Below are 24,536 nucleotides of genomic sequence, written 5' to 3' on the forward strand. Positions count from 1 at the left end.
CAGATGGTTGTGAGCCACCATGTGGTTCCTGGGAATTGAACTCAGGACCTTTGGAAGAGCAAGCAGTGCTCTTAACCTCTGAGCCATCTCTAGCCCCCCTGACCCTGTAAATTTGACGCTGAGTAGACTTCCATGTCGCTGCGCAGGTATTTCCTATGCGACCTTCCTCTGGGTAGTGGGAGTCACACCAGGTGTCCCTCTTTATGAAGCCCAGCACTTTGGGACCTCAATCCACTTCCATATATCAAAACGGCAAACCTAATTTCTTACTGCTTCCATTGTCCTTGTATACTCTGCCCGTGTTTCAGAATTATTTTAGTTGCAACTGCTGTATACCTGGGTTTTTGTTTTTGTTTTTTGTTTTGTTTTGTCTGTTTCTTGAAACAGGGTTTCTCTGTAGCTTTGGACCTTGTTTAGACTTCTTTGTTATAGTTTCAGGAACTTTTCCTGTCCACCACCACCCACCCCCCACCCCCCGACCCCTTTCCAAATTTCTCTTTGGAAGCACTTTCAGAATTCGAACACTGAGAATCCCTTGGGTTATCTGAACCACCAATGACGATGAAGATTGTGTCTGTCTGTGGCCAATCTTTTCTTAACTTTAGATGTGATGAGTAGCTCCCCACATGAGTCCCATCTTGGCAAATGGGTTGCTAGCTGCGTCTGTCTCTGCTCTTGACCCTCACACAGCTTCTTGACTTGAGATCACTTGCTCAAAGCCAACATGGTGCTCATCACGCTGAGAGGTTGGTTCCTTGTGAAGAACCAGGAGCCATTATGTTCACCCCTCCACTGGCCTCTGAGAGAAATTCTGCAATTAACAGCAAAACTCTCATCTTTAAACTGAGAGGGGAAAGAAATCTCCACCATGACAACTGATCTTCCTTCCCTTTGCTTCCATACGGACACAGTTTTGTCTTTTCTAGGTCTGATCCCACTAACTGCCTCCCTTGCCCACAAACCATCCTGGCACAAAGGGAACTGATTCTCTTGTCTTTCACTTAGGCATGAACTAGTTGATCTTTGGACGTTTAGAACAAAACCCATCACTTTCCACCTACTTGCTATACATAGCAATCAAATCACTTAGATTATTCTCCTATTGCGCTTCTTTCTCCATTTTTTTTCTTTCACACACCATTTCTACTGGTCTGTGACTGCTTTCCTTTTGTCTCTTCAATTAAATAAACTGTGTATACAGCACAGCTCTAGCTGTACTCCCTCCATTCAGCTCCCAGCTTCGCTGACGCTTATCATTGGGTAGTAACAGAGTCCCAAGTGAGGACTTAGTGTGAGTTGAATGTCTGAAGACTACTTATCCATATCCCTGACGATTGAAGATCAGCGAGCCAGATGTTTCTGTTCTTCAGTACTATTCCACTGCTGTTTTGCCTGTGTATGAACTGCTTGGACCGTCTGCACAGGACTCCAGAATTTTCCATTTCTTGAAGAATGGTTTAACACTAAGCATTCTGAGATAAAGTGATATATAGGCTCAGGGTTTTTAAACGTATTTTTTGTTTGTTTTTAAAAGATATATTTATTATGTACACAGTGTTTTGCTTGTATTCCTGCAGGTCAGAAGAGGGCACCAGATCTCATTACAGATGGTTATGAGCCACTATGTGGTTGCTGGGAATTGAACTCAGGACCTCTGGAAGAGCAACCAGTGCTCTTAACCTGTGAGCCATCTCTCCAGCCCAGTTTTGTTCTTCAAGACAGGATTTCTTTGTGTAACAGTCCTGGATGTCCTGCAACTCACTTTGTAGACTAGGCTGGCCTCTTACTCAGAGTTCCGCCTGCCTCTGTCTCCCAAGTGCTGGGATTAAAGATGTGTACCACCACCGCCCAGCTTTTAAACCTATTTTTATAAGCTATACAGCATTATGAATTTGAATGTTAGTTTTGATTCATGGGTTTTTCTTCTTCTGGAGAATCCGATTATAAGTGTGTTGGGTCTTCTCCATCCCCCATAGCTGTGGGTTTTTTTCTGAACATTTCACCTTTTTATTATTTTATTCCTGAGCTTTCGTTTTCCATGTCCATGTCTTCTTTGTATGCCTTGTTGAATTTGGACTCCCTCGTAACCCCTTGTAAGTTACTTCTTAGGACCTTTGTCTCACTTGGTGTTCCTGTATCATCTCTCATTTACAGCTTCTTTATTGTCTCCTGCTCAGGACTGCACTTCTGACTTGTAGTGTTTTGTCTATGGTTGCTTCCCTGGCTGGTTCGTTATTGGAGTGGTGGACTACAGTTTCCTTTCTGCTCTGAAGTTGGGTCTTGGATGGTCTTTATTAGCTATGGAATCCTATTTTAGACTCCAGATTTATTTCCTTTTAAAAATAATTTTGTAGAGTCTTGGAATGATGGCTCAGGGGTAAAGACAATACTTGCTGCCAAGCTCAAGTTTGATTTCAATCACCCACGTGATAGAATAAGAGAACTCTAAGACAATCCTGCAGACTTGTCTTCAGACTTCGACATTTGAACAGAGGCACCTACACACACATGCGTGCATACACACATCCATTTTAATGTGTGCCTAGTGGATATTTTTTCTGCTTGTTCAAAATGTTGGACTTTCCTGCACCAGGTGTTTCTACTGCAAGGATGAAGCCTTACTCAACAGCACCCTCTACTGTTGGTGCACTGAAATATTTATTTTTTTTTAGTACTGTTCATTAACTTCAGATCTAACTATGTGGTACCAGATCCTTGAACATGCTATGGAAACAAAGCTACAAACAAAGCTACATCCCTAGGTCCCTCAAATACACTTCTTAATGAACAGTATCTTTGGGTGTGATGTTAGGGCAAGTTTGGTGTCTTAGATTCCATGGAATCTTTGTTCTATGGGTTTTTATATAAATCCTATCTGTTTCTACAAAGGCTCCAGAGCTGGTACTGATCTCCGATATTTATTTCCCCATCCAAATAAAAATTTGCAGTATTGTGTCCTAGTTATATATGAGTTAAATACAATTTTATCCTGCTTTTGTTGGCTTTATTTTTTTAAGGATGTGTGGACTCAGATTTTAAGTAGCTATTGTTTTCAGAGTCCTTATTTTCTTGCCAAAAATTGTACATACCAATATTAATTTTTAGGCAAGACTTTCATGTGGAAATTACATAATAGGTCTAGTGTATTGGGTTCAAACTAAAGAAACTATTTTTTTTTTCCTTCAGATAAGACAAGGGTCAGTGAGATGACTCAGAGTCAAGGTGCTTGTTACCAAGTGAGCTTGATCTTTGGAAACACAAATGGTGGGGGGGGGGGAAAAGACCAACTCCGCTCACAATACACATAATGGTGTGTGTGCTGTGTGTGTGTGTTTGTAGGGAAAAAGATCAAAACAAGTAAATGAGAAAATAAGGGGGAAATTTAAATAGAGAAAATGGTTTTCTCAGGTCTAAGCAATTTTATCCTTCCTTCTTCTCAGAGTATTGTGGGAAGGACCTATGACCCATGTACCCACGGTTATGTTTGTCCTGCAGTCACCATGAGTCATCTGAAATGGTCTACTTAATGGTGTTATAATCAATGGATCACTGTTGGTATATATAGACAATCTCCAGACACAGTGGCTGCTCTAGCTTCATAAAGCTGGATTTGGCATCCATCTCTATTTCTGATTACTCCTTGTCGGGAAATTGTGTTCTCTCCAGATCCATGGCCTTAGATGTTGGGATAGAGAATGTCAGCACCTGATCAGATATGAGAGAATCTCTCCATGGGAGGCTTTCCTGGCTTTTTAAAGGGACTATCCCCAGGACCCTGGCCAGGAGAGAAACCTGACAGAGAACCTAATTGTTTAGTTCCTTGTCAGTTGATTTCTTACCATCTTGACCAAGACCCAAAGTATCAGGATAATGGGAGTCAGAAAGAGGAAGAGCTGAGCGGTGGTCAGCGAAGTCCCTTAAACCACTGACTGACCGAGTGGACAGGCTTGACCAAATCCATCAGTCTCGGGTCATTCTGAGTAACTGATGCGTGGCCCACTGCCTGGCATCAGACAGCCCACCGTACCTCCCATGATATTCACATCTATGCTCACATCTAACTAGTCACCAAGACGACTCTCGTTCCTTTATTGTCCTCTCTAAAGATATTGGCCCACGAGGATCTGCTATTTGGCCAATTAATTTTCAGTTAAAATCTGAAATGGCAAATACGCACGAACTACAGGTCTATCTGGGGAAAGTGAACAAGTGGGTGATGACAAGCCCCATGAGGGCAGTGGCAGCAACAGGTTAGCAGCAGTGGCTCCCTCTTGTCAGAGATCATTCCACTGTGTCTCATGCTCGCCCCCATTTTCTCATCTCGCTCCTCACTTCCTCCTGGGAGTGGTTCCCTTTTTCTGCTCCTGTTAATCTAATCATCCCCTTCACTGAAGTCACTTCTCAGTTCAGATCTGCGGTGGGGTGGGTGACTTTCTGCCACGCAAATTGGACATCATTTCTGGCAGGGATTCTTACCTGTCTCTCTCCAGCCAAGTGCAAGGCTTTCCCCAGCCAGCCTCACCTGTCTCGCAGGTGGTCCCTGCCTGTCGTGCACACCCAAACCTCCCTGCACACTCTACCACAGCTGCCTAGATGTCCTTTCTGGCAAAACTTAGCTCAAACATGAACCATCCCTTGGCTTCTCCTTAGCGAAGAGTTCTTTAAATGAATGGGTTAATTGTAATGGTTATAATCACTCATGTTCTCCAGACGACTGGGAAAGTCAGGGGTGAAAATGTATTTACATTTGTATCCTTAGAATCTAACGAAGTTTGACAAGAGAAATCAGTAACAACTGGATGGCGAATCGCACTCCTGGGCCCAGCTTCCTTAGTCCTCTTAGGCTATGTCATCCTGCAGTAGTAATAAACCCAACCCAGAGCCAGCAAGATGGCTCAAAAGGTAAAAGTGCTTGCCATCAAACCTGACCGCCCAAGTTTGATCCCTAGGACCCACACTGCAAGGGAGAACTGGTTCTCACACATTGTCCTCTGACGTCAGTGCAATGCAGCAAGTATTTTAGAAACTAAAGTCTCTATAGTTTTTAAAAACCAATTTTATTTTCAGATACTATTCACCCAGTATGGACGGGGTGCATCTTTGCTCTGAGTTTTCCCTTTTAAGAGTCCCAAGGCATTGTTCACCTCACTAGGATTTCTGACTCTTCCATTGTCAGCTCCGAAGTGGCACAATTTGTCTACCCTTACTTCAGTGACATCAGCGAGGCAAGTGTCCAAGGATGAAGAAGCCCAGAGAGAAGGGCTGTGAACTCCTCCACCAAGGAGGGAGCGTGGGTGTCTCAGGCATCTGACAACCTGTCACATAGACATCCCATCCAGATGGCCTTCCCCTGCCCTTCCTAAGGACATGCATGGGTTTAGAACTTGCTTCCAGCTAGTTTCAGTTACTGGAAGGCCCCCCATAGGAGAAGGCCATACCAGGGTTGTGAAAGGACAGTAGGTACTTCTTTCATGGCCCAAGCTCCCACCAGACAACAATTACAAAGGGCTCTGGCTTCAGCTTCTGTAAAAACAAAACTAACGAGCAGAAGATACAATGGAGGGAACCTTCATCTGGCGATGGATGGAGATAGAGACAGAGACACACATTGGAACACTGGACTTAACTCCCTAGGTCCAAATGAGAAGCAGGGGAGGGAGATCGTGAGCAAGGATGGCAGAACCAGAGGGAACCTTCATCTTACGATGGATGGAGATACAGATGGAGACCCACATTGGAGCACTGGACTGAGCCCCCAAGGTCCAAATGAAGAGCAGAAGGAAGGAGAACATGAAAAAGGAAGTCAGGACCGTGAAGGGTGCATTCACCCACTGATACAAGGGGACTGAGCGAATGAGAGCTCACCAAGGCCAGCTGGACTGGGACTGAACGAGCATGTGATCAAACCGGATTCTCTGTGGCTGACATGGGAGCTGACTGAGAAGCCATTGACAATGGCACTGGGTCTTGTTTCGTCTGCATGGACTGGCTTTTTGGGATCCTGGTCTGTTTGGATGCTCACTTTCCTGGACCTGGAGGGAGGGGGGAAGAACTTGGATTTTCCACAGGGCAGGAAACCCTGACCACTCTTGGGAATGGTGAGGGAGGGAGGAGGAGAGGGAGTGTGGGGGAGCAGGAGGGTATTGGGAGGAGGGGAGGAAGTGGAAATTCTTTAAATAAATAAATAAGGAAAAACAACAACAACAACAACAACAACAAAAAACTAACGAGTAAAGGGCAGGGCAAACAAGGAACATGCGGGAACATTAACAAGCCAACAGCAGGAAAACGAACAGGACAAGAAGCATGGCTTGCCACCACCACTTGGTTTAGGTTACATTCATTGTTTGCCTTGTTTACACATTAGGGGCAACTGTGGCTAATGGAAAAGCCATCATGTGGCATAAACAACCAAGAGCAAACTCCTGAAAACTTTAGTGCATAAACAGCCACAAACACTAAATGAATTGATTGCATCAAGCAGGAAAACGTTTATTTCTAGCAAATTGAATACAAATCAATCTTCAAGCAAGATAACAACAAAAAAGAAAAACCAATTAATACAATGAATAGTTAGGATAGCATATACAGAACACATTCAGATACTTTGAATTAAGCATATATGCCAAAATCAGGAACATCAACAGTCACACTAAAGAAAAACAGGCCTGTCAGCTCCTGGAAAACTTAAGCCGTTTTTCACAGGCCAGTGAAGGGAAGACAGGTGGCACTGGGCTAGAAGACTGCCTTGAACTTCGGGAGATCACAGTGAGATGCCATCATAGCAACATATTCCCCCAGAGACCTGCCCACCTCAGAAACAATGAATTCAGTAGTACAAATTCTAACAAAAGTAGAAAAGCCTTGAGCCCGAACATCGCTTGCAGTTTCCACAAAGACAAAATTTTCTTCCCTTCTAATCCCAGAGAGGTAATGATCCTTTCCAAAGTTCGAGACAAGGATCTTTTATTGCAAGACTTGTGTTCCCTATAGCTTTCTGTCACTAGAGATACAGTCTACATGGATGTTATCTGGGCCAATAGCATAGCCTGTCTCCTTCACACCCAACTCCATACAGAATGGCCAAACCATGGAGTGCCCAGGCACAGGTGATGACATTTATTCTGCCAAGAACTATGCAGTTCACCACAACAATTAGGAATAGCACTTATGGATCCCTTTCAGGTTTTAATAGATGGTAGGTTTTCTTCATATGGGATGCATGGCTTCAGATACCTGAATTGAGGCCAGTCAGCCTGGGTCCAAACCCAGCCTTGTAATTAGAAGACTCTTCTGGCAAGTTCCTTTGCCTAAGCCACTCCAATGATGTCTGCCACTCTTCCTGAACCCACAAGCACAACTGGGGGCGGGGGGTGCTTAGGGCAAGACAGACAGCTAACATCCAATAAAAATCTGTGGTTTCTGAAGCAGGAAAACCTGGGAGTGGGTCAAAGCTGTACTGTTCACTTGTATCAAGAGCCTGGGCAAGACTTCCCAACCTGGACTCCTTGATCATCAGAAGGATTGGTTGTGTCTACTTCATGGGAAGAGTCACCAAGATGCTTATGGAGGCCCTGAGAGTACACAATCCACTCAGAAGGCCTCTTTCATAGCACCTTTATGTCATAATACTAGAGGAACTGACACACAGGGTTTCCCAAGCTCTAAGCAAAAGGGGGGTGGGAGGCAAACTGAATGAAGAGCTGGGTGGAGCCTGTGAATTAAGATCAGTCTGGAATCTCAGAAACTACCCAGACTCTTGGCTTCCATCTGAGGGAAAGGCATGCACGGATGGGAAGGACAAGATGCTTCTTTCATTCTACCTCTGTCAAGGTATTTTCAGTATTAACGCTCTTTTGACAAAGTCATTTAAAAAAAAAGAACAGGCAAGTCTGGTACAGAAAACCAGATGTCCTTTTTTCGGCCAATGAACGTGAAAATCAGCAAAGACCTTGGAAAAGACATTTTTGCCTCTTCCTGGTCTCACCAGCAGACAGACACTCCTGGCCCCTAGTGTCCCAGTGCTAGCTACCATAGACTACTGAGCTTGAAATGCAAACAGAAAAAAGACGGAAGAACAGAGTGTGCAGGCAGCGACCTGGTCACACCCCAATCTTTAAAAGAGGTGAAGAAATTAAGTTGGAAGTTATTTCCTCCCCTCCTGAGTTACCCCAAATTCCTTTCAGTTTCTACTTCCCTTGGTTTGTGGAACTAATCTCAGGGTGATCCTCCTCTAGACAGCAAGTAGTTTCCCATGCCCGACCTGCCTCCCTTGGACTTTATATGTCTCCCCTGACCCCTACCAAATGACATCCAAATGCAAGCTTCCAAAAGTAGTCAGCATCAACATTGACAGCGCCCACATGGTCACAGGCCCGAGCCAGGCGTCTCCACTCGAGAACATGCGGAGGGATGCTGGTCTGCATTTCCATCAAGACAGCTGAAGAACATGCACAGGGGAGGACACTGAGAGGAGCCACAGAGTCCAGGCAGCACAGTAAGGAAGACAGACTCATCGGTACACAGAACAGACCGCAGTGAATGGACCGGGGATCCACAGACACCTTCCAAATGTAATGTGTCAACACCACTAAAGTGCTATGCCCACCCACACCCTGCCCCCACAGACTATGAGATGTCACACTAAATCACCAGTAGGAAAGGACACTCCCTGGGGGACAGGCGGGGGCAGGACACCTTAAGGCAGCAGGAAGAAATGTCGCCTCTCTTCCCAGAGAAGAGTAAGAATTATACAAGGTGGCCAACAAGTCTGGAAACCAGGGAAGTCTTTCAAACAAATGTTTTATTGACATGATGATTGACAAGATATTAGCATCTTCATTTCTGGACTTCATGGCCACCTATAGACTGCATCTTTGGAACAGGAAGAAAACGAGAAGATTCTGCGTTCCCACAGTGGCAAAGCCGTCTTACTCAGTGCAGGTGCACTGGATGCCTAGTGCAAGAGGCTCCAAGCCCACAGGCTTGCTCCCTTAACTGACTTCTTGCCATCTGCCAGGATCACTCAGACAAAAAACATTGTCAGCATTATAATTAGCAGCACATTCAATATTCACCTTGCCTTGAATAAAGAAGCCGAAACCATCTCATTAGTCCAGTGATTTCCACGTGATTACTACTTCTATGCAGAAGAGACGATCGTCCCACATTTCCTTAAGTGAACATTTCCCTTGTTGGTTTTGTTTTTTTTTTTGAGAATTCCCAAAAACTTTAGGGAATCATTTTTAATCGTTTTTAAACAATAGAAGGTACAGAGTGGGTTCAAGACAGTCAGAGCAGCTGCTTCACAAAGTGAGCTCTCTGCCTGGCTCAGTTCCCCTGGTTCCCAGTGTGAAGAGAGAGGAGGTTAGAGGGATAAAGGCGGGGACTATCATGTTACCGAACAGCTTATGAAGAGAGCGAGCAAAGGAGAGAGGACACAGTCAGCAGAAACTAGGATGTCTGAGATCAGAGGGTGGAGCAGTCGCCGTGGAGAAGCCGTCGCTGAGTGCAATTAGCATCAATTCAATTATCATCAAGGAGGGTACGGCGGAGGACAAGCCAGGACCACAGTTCTCAAGCTGACAGCGCCGTGGTTCACTAGCCTGTGGAAGGTGGCACGAACCAGAGATTCCACCACCATCGCGTGCAAACAGATCACGACAGCAGCGCATGGCTGCAACCCATCTGGAGTACGGGCTCAACACGGGTGGAAATCCAGCCTGGGCTCGCTGTTGCCCCTGCAGAGCTCTGTGTTCTCTCTTCAAAGGCAGGAGGAGGGTGTCTTCGTGGATGCTTTCTACCCACTAGGTGTTTCCTCATTACTTCATTCACTGAAACGGACGCAAGCTATCTCAGCTAGCTTCTAATGTGGCCAGGGCACCAGGGCTACACGCATGACTGAATGAATGACCACGTCTTCTGGGTTCTTCCGAGGGCAGGCTCAGTATGCTTCTTTGGACTGAATCGGCGTGATCTTGTTTGAGAAAAGGGTATAAACATAGGGCCATATTTTGTTCGTCTCCGTCCCGGAGAATTGGTGGAGCACTCCGCGGCTCCTGGAAGGCAAGCCAAGTACAACATCGTTTAGGGTGTTTAACATCACAGGGCAGGCAGAGAGCCGAGGGTAAAGCAGGCACCACCCCCTGGTCTGTTTATAGTTAGACAGTCACCCTAGTCTACCTGGCTCGCGTGTTTACATGAAAGAATGTCAAAGTATCTAAGGCAATTAAATAAGACAATGAGGGCTGGGTTGGGGGGGGCGCATTGAAGCACACAGATGGAACACCTGCGTAGTATTCGTAAAGCCTCAACTCCAGCTGCCAAAACCCACCCAGCCCTCCTCACCCCCACCCCCAAAATTAGACGTCCGGACATAATACAGACAGAGATAACTGGGTTTAAGCCCTCATGGTCTCACAGGTTCCTGAATAAAGGTGCTGGGCCTCACCTCCCACGGACCACTCGACTACTTCCCAAACCTTCTAGGGGGTATAGACCTCCTTCACAGGCATCTAGCTGGAAGAAGCATTACCTAGCTCAGCCCAATGCTCCTCCCATCAGGCCCGATGGCTTTCTGGCCCAACCCTTCCACGAACAAACTAGGCACACACTCACTTGTACAGTTCGATGACGGGTTTTGCCGCATCCTTGTACCGTCGTAGTTTCGCAGCGACTGCCTCGGGTTTATCATCTTCTTGTTGGACAAGTGGCTCACCAGTGATGTCATCAACTCCCTAAAACATCAGAGGAGCCAGGTAAGTAGGCCAACCGGGTCATTTCCAAGGTCAGAACAAGACCACATGATCAAAGGGGACTCCATCCACATCCACAACCCCGGGCCTGGGGCTACGCTATGCTGGCCTCATGTACCGAGAAGAGCACTAAATCTTCCTTGGCTATTCATATCTTTATAAACACGTGCCAGTGCTACGGCTAAATGGTACTTTTAACACTGTCTAAATTCTGGGAATCCTCCCTAAACATACCTACATAATGCCATGCTGGCCCCACTAAATGTTCCCCAAACTAGTTTTTTTTTTTTTCCTTCTAAATTCTGGCTTCTTATGGTGTATGTGTGAGAAACTGACTTAAAGACAAACTGGGGAGCGAGCAAGGTGGCTCACAAGTGAAGGTGCTTGATGTCCAGCTTCATGAACCTGGACCCACAAGGAGAATCCTGCAAACTGACCTTAGTCATCCACACCTGTGCACTGCACAAGCATGTATCTGTATGAACATGGACACAAACAAGTAACTGTGATAAAGGGGGCAAAAACAGAAAAAAAATTGGTTCTGTATCATCTCTGTCAGCTTTCACACTGCTGCGGAGCAGTCTCTGAAACCAATGGCACATGCTGAGGTTTATCAACATGAGGTTTATCAGTAGGCCTAATTTAAACACCCAGGACCATCAGGAACAAGAAATGAGACATTTAAATATATAAAAATTTCAGTGGATGTAGTTGCACATGCTTTTAATGTTAGCAGAGGCAGGTGGCTCTGTCTCTAAGTTCAGGGCCCACCTGATCTACATCGTTAGCTCCAGAAGAGCCAGGGATATACAAGCAAATCTCCTTTTTGGTACTTTGAATCCCCTAGGAAGCACAGCGATCCACACACAGCACAGCAGTAGCATCAGAATTCTGCTCAAGCCCACGCAGTCCTCTCTAGGGAAAGCTGCAGAGCGAATCTGTCAAAGGCAGGCTAGGGAGGATCTACAAGACTCTGGCAACTCTCATGGACCATGAGAAGCCGCCCGGGAATTTAAAACACACTGAAATCCTGCTGCAGCCGGGGCCCACACTGATGACACATGACAACACACCATTATCACAGGTGGAGTGTCAGCATGGCAGAAACGCAGAGGCCGTGACTGATCTGTTTTACTGATGGCCACAATGCTTAAATTAGCAGCAAACACAGCGTTGCTTCCAGAAGAAAGAGAAGGACACCTGGGCAGCAACCTCACTCTACCCCACCCAGGGAGGGTGGGGGAGGGGAGGGGTTATCAGTGGCTGGTGGGGCTGGCCATTCACTTCCACAGCTCTCTCTGGAAACAGCATTCACTGTAATCAGGGGTTCTTTCAGGTAGAGTTGGGCTTTGGAAAGTAACACTCTAGTAAGTAAAGCTTTTCAGACATTGTAAGAATTGATGAGCATGTCTGAATATGGCCAGAGGAGCCTTTGAGATAGTCTTCTGTTTTTCTGTCTACGCTTTCAAACCCCTTTCTTCTCTCCCCTTTTATTTTCCTATCGCCACATCTTGGGTTACGCTTCAATGGCACACTGTCGACCCAGCCACTCAGAAGGTTAGGACCAGCCTAGTCAAAACAATGAACCTGGGTCTAAGGAATAAGTGAAAGACTGAATGGGCAAACCAATTAGCTAGGGTGGAGTCCTCTAATGCTCATCTCAAATGAACTGGCACCAGTAAGGGCAATATTGGCACAATGGCGACCAGCAGTGGTGATACCACCTTAAAGTAGCTTTTCACTGTTTCCATCTGCATTCAAGGCTTTTTCCATATAAAGATTTGATACCATGTTACCTAATCCAGTCTACAGATAACAGGCAGAATTCATGCATTAGTTCAATCAGTCATTATCAGGGAGTCAAGAGAAAAAAAAATTAACAGAAAGATCATCACAAGTACCTTGAACCAGACATAGGATGCACACCCAGAATCTCTAAGGCCTTTGGAAGACCAAGGCTAGAGAACTTTGAGTTAGAAGCAGCCTGGGCTACCTATGGTCGGTGGGAGGGTTAATCAGGAAATGGAGGTGTATGTACCTCTGTGGTAGGATTCTTAATAAGCGTACACAGGGGCTCAGAGGTTCTGACCCCTAACACGGAAGGGCAGAGAAAACTCTATAGTCATTCTTTTGACCAATTCTGTAACCTAAGACCACACAGACACAGTCCGACAGATGAACATTCCTTTTATTTGCTTTTTTTGAGCAACTGTAAACACTGAAACAAGCGCCATTCCCACAAATGCACATTGTCATGTGGCTCTACAAGGGATCGCCCCAGCACTGAGTCTGAGGTCAGTCTAGTCTACAAAGTGAGATCCAGGACAGCCATACCTACATAAAAGAGATCCTGTCTCAAATAATCAATCAATCAACCAACCAACCAACCAACCAAACAATAACCATCAATAGCTGGGTGTGAAAGCATACACCTTTAATCCAGCACTCAGAAGGCAGAAGCAAGCAGATCTCTGTGAGTTCCAGGACAGCCATGCCTGTTACACAGAGAAGCACTGTCTCAAAAAGTCCTAGCCCAAAAGATAAATAAATAAATGTTAACGGTTTAATAAAAATCATGAAACAAAAAGGAGGATGCCCTTTCCCCAGGCCTTGCTAAGCCTTTACTCCTCGCTCTCCCCTCTGACTGCGACTCAATCTCAACTTTGTCTATGCTTCTTGGCCACATAGACTTTATTTTCCCTGAACAGGATACTCAAGTCCCCTACCCAGCACTCGGTCTATCTTACCAGCACTTGAGGAGGGTTGAAGTCCAAGTTATAGACTCTCCCGCTAGAAGGGTGAATCCATCTTTGGCTCAGACGATCCTTAAGTGTCTCAAAAGGAATATTCAGACTAATCACTAGGTCCACATCACAGATTCTGTCCAAGGCTTCTGCCTGTACTAACGTCCTCGGGAATCCTAAGGGCCAAAACAAAAGATCAATTGCAAGACACCATCCATTGAGTATGGGGAATAATGAAATCCACACAACCCAAAAGGAGCTAACTAATAACTTGTGACTACCTCTGTAAATATGTTCTTTTATAGCCCAGATTACATGCGTGGTCTAGGAGCCACATGATTCAGAGTAGACTGCACTGAACTGAACGAAAGCCCCTAGCCGAGCCGGGGCTAAGCTTTGCCTTAGCCACCCCCATGTGCTGTTGAGCAAGTTGCACTTTCTTCATTTCTTCTTCTGCGCTAGGGAGAGTACAGACTTCTACCTGGGGCCTTTTAGCTTACAGTCTGTTACCACAAGTAACTGCAGGCATGTCTTTGAAATCCTGAATCAACAGGCGCCTTTACCCAGATAATCACCTGGCACTTTTTGCACCGTGTAACCTAACAATCCCATATGGCGCACTTGAAATATGCCAGGAAAATGGATGCAAACTCTCACGATTCCAATATTTGGGAGGCTACACCAAGAGGGTCGTGAATTCCAGGCCAGTTTGGGAAATAAGTGAGACCCTGTCTCAAAAAGGAAAAAAAAAAAATACCTAAAATATCTAAGCCCGACTAAACATGGTAGAACACACCTTTAAACTCAACACTGGGATCGGCAGAACTTTGAGGCTAGCACGGTCTATACAGCAAGTTTCAGGCCAGTCAAGGCTTTATAGAGAGGCGATCTTTAAGCCCGATCGCAAAAGTAACTAGTCCTTTGCTGCAAAAATTATAGGTCTGTATACTTTTCTAAATGTGGAAAAATAACAAAATATAAATCTGGGCTCATGACATTGCCTTTTTCTTTTCATAATAAAGTATGAGTCTCAGTCACAGCGCTGGAAGTGGCTATGGGACAGGGAAGGCTAGCCTGTCTTTTAGTTCATGTCCACTAAACAACAGTGGTTAGAAGGGGCAGACCTTGAAGAGACTCATCAGGACAAGTGTGGTATCCTAGACCAAAGACCTTGGAAATACTCTGAGCCTCCACAGCTTCTGTCATGGGAACTGTAGAGCAGGCTGTCGCTTTGAGTAGACAAGGCAAGGCTTTGAAAATGCCTTTCAACTACTTCCAAGATTTTCAAAATGGAATTCTTAGCCTCAGCTTGATATTCAGGTTTAGGGTTCAGACCTAGACAGGAGTACAGACTACGGTCTTAGGGCCTGGAGGTGGTAGGTGGTGCCTTCTTCAAACTGGTCTACATCGCTGTCTCAAGCTGGTCTGAGCACAGCAAGTCATTTGGATGTAATTCTAACATTGCAGGCTGCCAAGCATTTGGAGAGGGAAAAGCACGGTGAACCTGGCTCTTTAACCACTAGCGGCGGCACATGCAATTTTGAAATGAACAAGCTGAAAAAGAGTACAATGTGAAGACTTATTGACCAAGAATGTCTGTGTGAATGAGCCATTCATAGATGCTAGGGGCTGTGCAGTCTAGTTTCTGGTCAACATATGAGGGCTTGCCCAGCGGGTCTCCAGGTGAGACAAAAGCCCACGGACAGGGACAGTCTCAGTCAGCATGAACCAGTGGCCTTCGGGACAGCACAGAATATTGCTGGGACCATGCAGCCTGCGTGCTGTCTTCTCTCTTGTAATATTAATGATTATCTTGGCAGTTTTAGTGTAATTTTGTCAATCATGCATGGGACGCATATGATCGTTTCTGGAAACTAGCTTTATCTCGCATATTTTCCCCAAAATTCCTTGGGAGCTGAGGTTTCATGTCTGGGGGGTACCAGCTGTCACTTCAGACCCCGGGGAGCTGTTCTGATTCAGTGCTGACAGGATCGGAAGCAGATCACCCCCAATTTTCTGTAAATATGCTTTGAACAATATCGCTCTTGAAAATGTGAGCCTGTGTTCATCACCCTTAGTTTTGAAAGGACAGGATGTACCCGGTTCAGTGTTTGGCCAAGCTAGCAATATGATGAGCGTTGTTCTGGGTTTAAAGATGTGTTGATGTAAAAGCTGGGAAAAACGTATGTGGCAAATTTGTTTTTGCCAGAGGTTAATGTTGGAGGACGGGGAAAACGGTGTTTGTTAGTATGGAAGAGTATGCTTGTTTCTGATGTATGAGTAAAGATGGCTGGAGCTATTCGGGGCCAGTCTCGCTTGTGTGAAACTCGTCTGGTGGACAGGCACTCCACTTCTTCACTGACACCCTTTCCCCAGCTCAGGATCTGAACCCAGGCTGCACCTGGACCACAGCAGATATAGACAGAGGCGGGGAGATTAAATGTATGTATGCATTTGTTTCTCTGATCTGTATAGAAAGTATTTGATATCTATTTGCTCCCAGTTCCCTTCTAGAGATTGACCCTAGGAACTGAATGGGACGCAAACTCCTGGATCAATGACTGAATTGTTAGGGTACTGGCTTTTGAAAAGAACCCCTATATAAATTCCAAGTTAAAATAAGATCCATAAAAAATCTTCAAATAGAAAAATCCGTATCAGTCACATGGTGGTAACTCACGCCTTTAATCCCAGTGCTGGGAAGGCAGAAGCAGAGATCTGTGTGAGTTCTAGGACAACCAGGAATATTACACAGAGAAACCCTGTTGGGGGGGGGGGGGGGAGAAAAACCCATATTTAAGAGAAGCAATTTCTGGAGGGTGTGGAGAGCAACTCAGCAAGAGGGAGGCTGTGAGACCCTGGACTCAAAACTTAGAACTTGTGTTCTAAGAGGGAGGAGAAAGGGAGAGGAGGGCAAGACAGACAGAGTCTAACAGGCTACTACTCACAATGGTGAGCCCAGAGAACCGCGGACCCAGTGCGGCACTTACCCCACTAAACTCAGTTGCTGACAGACCCTATGAGACCTGGGTAGTGTCTATTTCTGAAGTGCCCAGAACTCGGGGAGATGCCACCTGGGCAGGATGGTGAACATGGATGGGCTGCACGTGCACACTCAGCCAACAGGTGGCAGCATTTACAACTTTTCCAGGCATAGAGAATTACAACTGGGCAGTGAGAGAAGCTGACCCTGTAAGTCAACATCTGGGAGGAGCGGATGTGATGATCTCAGGTCAGTTTGGCCACAGAATAAGGCCCAGTTTCAGAGATAACATCAGGGGAAGGGAGAGAAAATTACCTGTGGATGTTTGGGGGACAGGATGCTAGCTGCCTTGTGTCTGATTAAATATCACAGCAAAGCAGAACATTAAGACCATGCTAGCAGCCAGTGCTTGTCTCCCATGCATACACGGCTTACAGGATTGTCTTCCTCATTTTCCTACACCTATCACCAGTTGCCCCTTAACCCAGCCTAAAAAACATGCTCTTGCCCAGGCCAAATAGCCGCTCTAGAAGGCAAGCCTGGAATTGCCACACTGCACCACTAACCACGGCACCAACAGGCCTGTCTCCCAAATCCTCAAGGATCTGTGTGGGACAGTGAGAAGAGGTTAGATTCCTTCTGGCCGCTGGGATTTGGCACCTGGCACCCTAACCACGAGCCTGAGGAGGGCAGCTGGAGCAGGATGCCACGGCAACAGCTGGGGCAGAGGCGAGGGCAACGGAATCAGGCTCCATCTGTTTTTCTAACTTGGAGTGCAGTGACAGGGAGGTGCAGAGCCAGGTTTTACGGCCATTCTCGGGAAAAACAGGACCTCTGCCTGGTGGAAATAACTGAACAGGTCTGCAAGGCAATAGTCAACTAACATCTGCCCGGGCTGGCTGGCACCTTGAGAATAGTCGTTCCCCCTCCACCCCCGCCACACACACACACACACACACACCTATCAAGTCTCTAGTTACTTCTGCCCAGACCAGCGTGGGGCTACTCCCAGTTACAAGCCATGGGGACCAGCTATGGCAGGAGGCAGGTGGCATTCTCCCAGTCTTGCCTAGCGAGGGAGTGCAAATTGTTCACACTAGCCCAGAAATCCTTAGGAACCAGTGTCACAGAGGATCTTTTCTCCTCCCCTTATATGACTATCCCATGTTTACCTAAGCAATCCCTGGAGTCCTTCTCATTCCACCCTTATGAATAGTGAAAAGAGGAAGTGGTAGCTTGGAACGCCAGCAAAAGGGCTGTGGGCTCTGCTGTGCCGAGCACCCTAGAGTCGTCCCCCCCTCCCCCGCACGCCCCACCCCAGCTCACTGCAAGGGTCCTGGGAGACATGGAGAACTCTGGACTAACAGTTCCTATTCTGTGGGCCCGATATTCACATGATGACTCATAACAGCAGCAAAATTACAGTTATGAAGTAGTGACTAGGGCTGGGGTCACCATGAGCAACTGTATTAAAGGGTCGCAGCCCGAGGAAGGCTGAGAAGCACTGCTCTAGAACCTGAAGAACTGGGAGACAAGAGATGTGCACTAGGGGGTCCTGCCCTTAGGAGCTTATGAGAAAATGGCTTAGCAAAGAACTAAGAAAGACAAATGCTGGAGTGGGTTGGGCGGGGGGTGGGAGGGCGTTCAAATTCAGAAACTGTGAGCCTATATCTCCGCCCATGAGAGGGTCCTGGCTCACTTAGGATGGAGAGGACTTACCATTTGGTTTACATGCTCCCATGAGAGTCCATTATTAGAGGCAGGCAAATCTGAGTTTGAGGTCAGCCTGGTCTACAGAGCAAGTTCCAGGCCAACCAGGGCTACAAGAGAAAACCCGTGTGCTGGGGGTATTAAATAAAAGAAGAAATAGGTATGTTAAAAAAAAAAAGTCCATTATTGAGGGATGTTGGGGCAGGAATCATGGAAAGATGCTAAGTGACTTGCTCCCAGGCCCCCTTTCAGCTGTCTTTCCTATACTTTCCAGAACCACCTGCAGAAGAATAGGACTGCCCACAGAAATCAACAGCCATGAAATTCCCACACAGACATTCTCCTAGGCTAGTCTGCGGGACGCCGCTACTCAGATGAGATCCCCTTCTCAGCTATTGTGTCAGGCTAACAAATGAACCAGCACACAGAAGCAGGAGGACCAGAGTTGTACGGCATGACGCCAGCCTGGTTATGAGACCCTCACAAAGTCTGCCTCTTGAAGGGACCTTGTCATAGAAAGGCGAATTCTCATTAGGCAAGAATTCTTGGAAACTGAGAACTCCCACAATCCTCCGGGAGGGGTCTCTGCAGTCTAACCAAGACCTTGGGCTTTACTGCTATCTGTAAGCACGTTGGTGTGCCAGGATACGCGAATGTGTATCTCACGCTTGGCGGGTGCCTGCAGAGGCCATAAAAGCTCTTGGATACCCTGGAGTTAAGAGATGGTTGTGAGCTGTCTTTTGGGCGCTGGATACTAAATCCAAGTCGTCTGCTCTTAACCACAGAGCAATCTATCCAGCCCCAAATCTTTATTCTTAAACCAGTTATTCTAACATGGAACCTCCTTTCCCCAAGGGAAGATGCCCCTGTGAGGAAGCAGGAGCTACCATCTGCCTTGTATAAAGGCTCCTCTGTTTAAGAACCCTCTGTTCTCTGTGCATAGACAAGTTGGGGACAAACTGGTCCCACTGTATCAAGACAAAGGGACAAAAGATTTCACCACAGGCCCATTCATTCCTGCACTTAGGAAACTAGCTGGCCGAACATCCCATGAGGCCTCAGTCACTGGCTGCAGATGAGGTCTTTCTGAGACAGACAGAACGCTCAGAAGCCTTTGCCATGTAAAGTACGACTGTAATGCTGACGACCCCTCTATGAACACAGACACAGGGTCCACCTACACTGTGGGGGGAGGGCAGGGAGCTGAGAAACCAAACAGGCAAATAAACATGATGCCATGTGATTCTGACAAGAATGAATCAGACATAGTACAGTCCAATAATCCCAGCTATCAGGAGGTAAAAGCAAGATTATGAGTTTAAAGTCACCCTTGGCTACATGAGAAAATCCAAAGCCAGTCTGGGCTACATGAGACTGAGACTCTCAAAAAAAATCTGAGTGTGTGTGTGGGGCAGAGGGGGACACCAGAGTACAAATAATATTAATAACATTAACACATGCCTACAGTTTAACCAAACATATGTCTGGAACCCCTGAAGAGTTCCATGCTTGTGGGCCTAAGGTAGCACACACCTTTAGTCCCAGCACTTGGGGAGGCAGAGGCGAGCAGAGCCTCCTGATCTACAAATCCAAGTTCCGGGACAGCCAGGACTGTTACAGAAAAACTCCGTCTCAAACAAACAAGTTATTTCCATGCTTGTAACCAATGTTTATAAAACCTATACCAAAAGCAGGCCTCTTTTATGGATGGGAAAAAAAATAATTCAAAAAGTAGGTTGGTTGTCAGATGGTGGTGGTGCACGCCTTTAATCCCAGCAGGGGCAAAGGCAGGTGGATCTCTGTGAATTCAAGGTCAGCCTGGTCCTCAAAGTGAGTTCCAGGACAGTCAGGGATAAACAGAGAAACCCTATCTTGAAAAACCAAGAGAAAAAGGGGAGGGAAGAAAAAAAAAAATCAAATACACAGAGCTGCATTAGTTACTCAGAAGGCTGGCTAAGGCAGGGCAATGGAAGTCAGCCTGAGCAACTTCACAAGTAATGGGGAAAGAGCGTGTAGGGTATGGTACTTCCTGAGCATCACATGAATTGACTGTGATGAAGAGTGACTGCCATTCCAGCACATCCCAGAGACAGAGAAGGAGTCAAGGCCAGCCTCCACTGTATAGGAAATTGGGAACCAACCCAGGATACAGAAGCACCTATATCAAGAGAAAAATCCTGTCTTTTCATGCCCCTGTTGAATGTAACCTAACAATTATTGCTATTTAGAAAACCATTAGCTGGTCTCACTAAAACTAGACTCACACCTAGTGAAGCTCTGGGCTTTCCCTCAGCATAAATAAAATAAAATTATTTTATTCTTTTCATAAAATGATGAGGATATTGAACGACCTTGTTAAAAAGTAGAATCATGAGGACCAAACTGATGGTTCCGTAGTTAAGAGCACTCCATGTTCTTCCAGAAGACCTAGTTCCTAGTACCCACGTTAGACAGCCTTCTCAGGCACAGGCTCATACATGACATACACCTAAACATACAAATGAACTTCAAAGAAAAATGTTTAAAAAGTAGAATCAAACAGGGCTTGGCAAAAATGATCTGATCAAGTCAGGTGGCAGTGGTGGCACACACCTTTAGCTCCAGCACTCGGAGCACAGAGACAGGCAGCTCCCAAGTTCACAGAGTGAGGTGCAGGACAGTCAGGGCTGCAGAGAAACCTTGTCTCAAAACCCCCTCCCCCAAAATTACCTGATCAGTTTTTATACATAAACTCAAAGGTGTGACCATCTGGGTGACAGTATCACGGCTTCCTACCTGGTCACAAAAATAACCACAAAATCAACCAAACCCAACAAACAAAACCTGACGGCTGTGATTTGCATGACCAGGGTTCCCTAAAGGTTGAACTTTCAACAGCTGGTCTCCGGCTGACAGTTATTTGGGGAGGTTAGGGAGCTTTTAGGAGGTGGAGCCTTGCTGGAGGAAGGCTTCACCTTTCATGACGCCAATTCCATTTAGCTCCTGAGCATGGATGTCACCTCATCTACCAGGTCAGCAGCATATACATCTTCCACCCCTGCTGTGTCAGAGAGCTTAACTGTGCGTCTATGCACTGTGGGCGCGCACGTGTTCTTGTAGGCACACACATAGGCTGTAGCACACCTGTAGAGGTCAGAGGGCAACTTTTCAGGATCAGCACTCTATCCATTGTGGGCTCCAGGTGCTGGGATACAAAAGAGTTCCACAATAGCCTGGAATGGAGTATAACAAAGGTTTATTTATCTGGCGATAAACTCACAGAAAGAGCAGCGATCTGCAATCCTCTGCGTGTGCTGGGAACTGGAACCAAATCCAGCAGCCACAGGGACTGCACAAGCTTCTCGCCCAAAGTGGGCTGGTATCTTAGAGGCTACTGGCTGGAAGGAGCTCCCACAGCATCCAGATCACACTGACGTCATCAGGCTTTGAGTGCTTTCACCAATGGAGTCACCTCACCAGTCATAATCCTTCCTAAACACATTTTCTTTCTCGTTTACTGTCCCCAGCCAAGCGCAGAATCAGTAACACCTGTATTCATATACTTTAGAAATATGCAGAACCGTCTTATCAACACATGGAAGCATTCATGCACTCTCAAAGCAGGGCTGTCCTCTATTTACCCAACAGCACCTCCTCAGTAACCATCTAACCACATTATCACACATCCAGAATCATAGGCTATCACAAGGGCGACGGGGAAAACCACTCTATGAACTCGCTAAAAGATGTGATGAGACGGGGGGGGGGGGGGGGGGGGGGGGGGGAAGAGTACTGCTCCTTCTCAGAAGGCATCTGCTACCCAGTGGGGGATGGCACTCTTCAGAGGTCAGCCTTGCAAAGGAAAATACAGAGAGGAGGTCCAAGCCGGTCTAATCTGCTAAAAACAACTCTGCCAAGGCAAAGCAGAACCCTCAGACCCAGGACCCCTGTTCCGCTCTCTCCCCATGCCTCTCCTTCCAAGGCCTGAGTGGGGGGGCAGGCCTGCCGGGATGTCTCAGGTCTGAGATCACTCTCCTTCTTGGACAAGCAGTCATGGCAAGGCAGTGCATTCAAAAACAGCCTGACTTCTGGGCAGAAAAAAATGAATGCATTAAAAACAGAATTCCCTTCGGAAAGAATCAGTGGGTTTGTACTGCTCACGAGGAAATACAGTCTGTTTAATACAACTTCAGCTTCTCAAAATTTGAGTCTCGTCCCATATGTAACTGATTGCGGGCTTGCAAAAAAAAAAAAAAGTCTGGCAACAGAAAGAGTTTCTGAATTCAAAGTCAAGTGTGTAAGGAACCAAGCAATGTGTGATCTCACGGCTGCCCTTCGCTCTTCACACTGCACAGGCCAGGACGCTCAAGGCCAGCACCTGAAACACTCAGCTGCTGGAATGGGAATTAAGTCTCAGCTACGTAATGAGCTTAAGGTCAGCCTAAGCTGCATGAGACCCTCTATCAAGATAGGGGGAGGGGAAAGAGCATTACTTTCAGATATCATGTGTGCTAACACACCCAGCAAACTGCAGTGTTCTTACCACACACACAGAAGTCTCCATTCTAGGAAACATGATTGCTGTTTGTGATACGACACACCTCTACTCCTACCACACAGGAGGCAGAGGCAGGAGGCTCTCTGTGAGTTAGAGACCAGCCTGGTCTAGAGAGTTCCAGACCAACTAAGGCTACACAGACCCTGCCCCCAAATAAACAAACAAACGAATGATTATTACCAGCAAAGGTTTGGTCTGTACACGTATTCTAGAATTTCATGCCTGTGATGGTCAAAGGACAACTTAAAGGATTGAGTTCTCTTCTCCACTGTTGGGGTCAAGGATCAAACTCAAATAGCTAGCGAGCCTTCGTGTCAGGGACCTAAACCTGATGAGCAAACTCAAGTGCTTTGCACACCTATTTTACAAACTTACATGCCAAAGGTAATATAAAATCTCAAGCAAAAAGGTGTCAGTGAAAGATATTTAAGAAACCTTACAGTTATCTTTTTCTTGAATTAAAAAACTTAAAAATTATTTTCCAAACTGTAAGAGTGCTTTTCATGAAAACTAATGCTATGATTTGGATGCATTGAGCACAGTCCCCAAAGGTCCGTGTCCTGAGACTTAGTAACCAGGAAGACAAAGGAGGGTGCGTGCCTCCCTTGGAAGTGATCACCATGGTTCTTGAGGATTCCAGTTAATTCCCATGAGACTTGTACAACACCAAGGAGTGTGGCACCCTACCAACTCTGGCTTCCTGAACTACATCATGAAACCTCAGGCTTGTGTATGGGCTGTTACTGAGATGCAACTCATCAGGATATGATGCAGGCGAGGGGACCCTCGCTGTGCTGTTCCCTACACCTCAGACATTGACATACTTAGTCCCCAGCTAGTGATGTTGTCTGAGGAGATGATACACGTGTGCGCGCACACACACGCACACACACGCACACACACGCACACACACACACACACACACACACACACACACAGAAACCTTCCCTCACTTCCATTTTGCTGTCTTGCTTTGTTCTTACTGCCATGTCTTCCCCGTCATTACAGACTCTGGAGCCCTAGGAAAAAATTAACTTTCTTCCATGGACTGCTTTTGGTCAGGGTACCTTATCAAAGCAACAGAAATGTAACTACTACACCCACACACAACTTCTAACTAAATAAAAAAAGTTTGTTTATGCACTACTCATCTTAATCATTGCTTTATCAATGAAAGTTGACCAATGCACCAAATAAAAATTTTTTGAAAACAAACCCTGGCCTCAACATAAAGCCAGCCACACTGAACCTTATAGAACAGAAAGTGGGAAGTACACCTGAATGCATTGGCACAGGGAACCACTTCCTAAATATAACCCCAGCAGCAGACACTGAGAGAAGCAATTAATAAATGGGACCTCCTGAAACTGAAAAGCTTCTGTAAGGCAAAGGACATGATCAACAAGACAAAACAACAGCCTACAGAATGGGAAAAAATCTTAACTAACCCCATATCAGAGGTCTGATCTCCAAAATATACAAAGAACTCAAGAAACTGGTCACCAAAAGAACACATAATCCAATTAAAAAAAAAATGGGGTATAGGCCTAAACAGAGACCTCTCAACAGAAGAATGTAAAATGGCTGAAAAACACTTAAGGAAATGTTCAACATCCTTAGTCATCAGAGAAATGCAAATCAAAACAACTCTTGAGATTCCATCTTACACCTGTAAGAACGACAAGATCAAAAACACTGATGACAACTTATGGGGAAAAGGGAGCACTTCTTCATTCCTGGTGGGAATGCAAGGTGGTACAACCCCTTTGGATGTCACTGTGGTGATTTCTCAGAAAATTAGGAAACAA

General features: G+C 46.0%; 1 protein-coding gene across 2 annotated transcripts in view; it reads right to left on the reverse strand.

The window, feature by feature from the left end:
* Positions 1–6,467: 6,467 nt before the first annotated feature.
* Ak4 (adenylate kinase 4) overlaps positions 6,468–24,536 on the reverse strand; it is a 56,636-nt gene continuing 38,567 nt past the window's right edge. For both annotated transcript variants that reach the window (XM_048453159.3, XM_085686309.2), the window contains exons 3-5: positions 13,502–13,674; positions 10,618–10,736; positions 6,468–10,058 (exon numbers count right to left, since the gene is read on the reverse strand). In XM_048453159.3, coding sequence (XP_048309116.3) covers positions 9,944–10,058; positions 10,618–10,736; positions 13,502–13,674 — 407 coding nt within the window. In that variant the 3' untranslated portion in view covers positions 6,468–9,943. The remainder of the gene's footprint in view (positions 10,059–10,617; positions 10,737–13,501; positions 13,675–24,536) is intronic.

Source organism: Myodes glareolus, chromosome 3 (assembly GCF_982192425.1).
Source record: "Myodes glareolus chromosome 3, mMyoGla1.1, whole genome shotgun sequence".
NCBI classification, from domain to species: Eukaryota; Metazoa; Chordata; class Mammalia; order Rodentia; family Cricetidae; genus Myodes; species Myodes glareolus.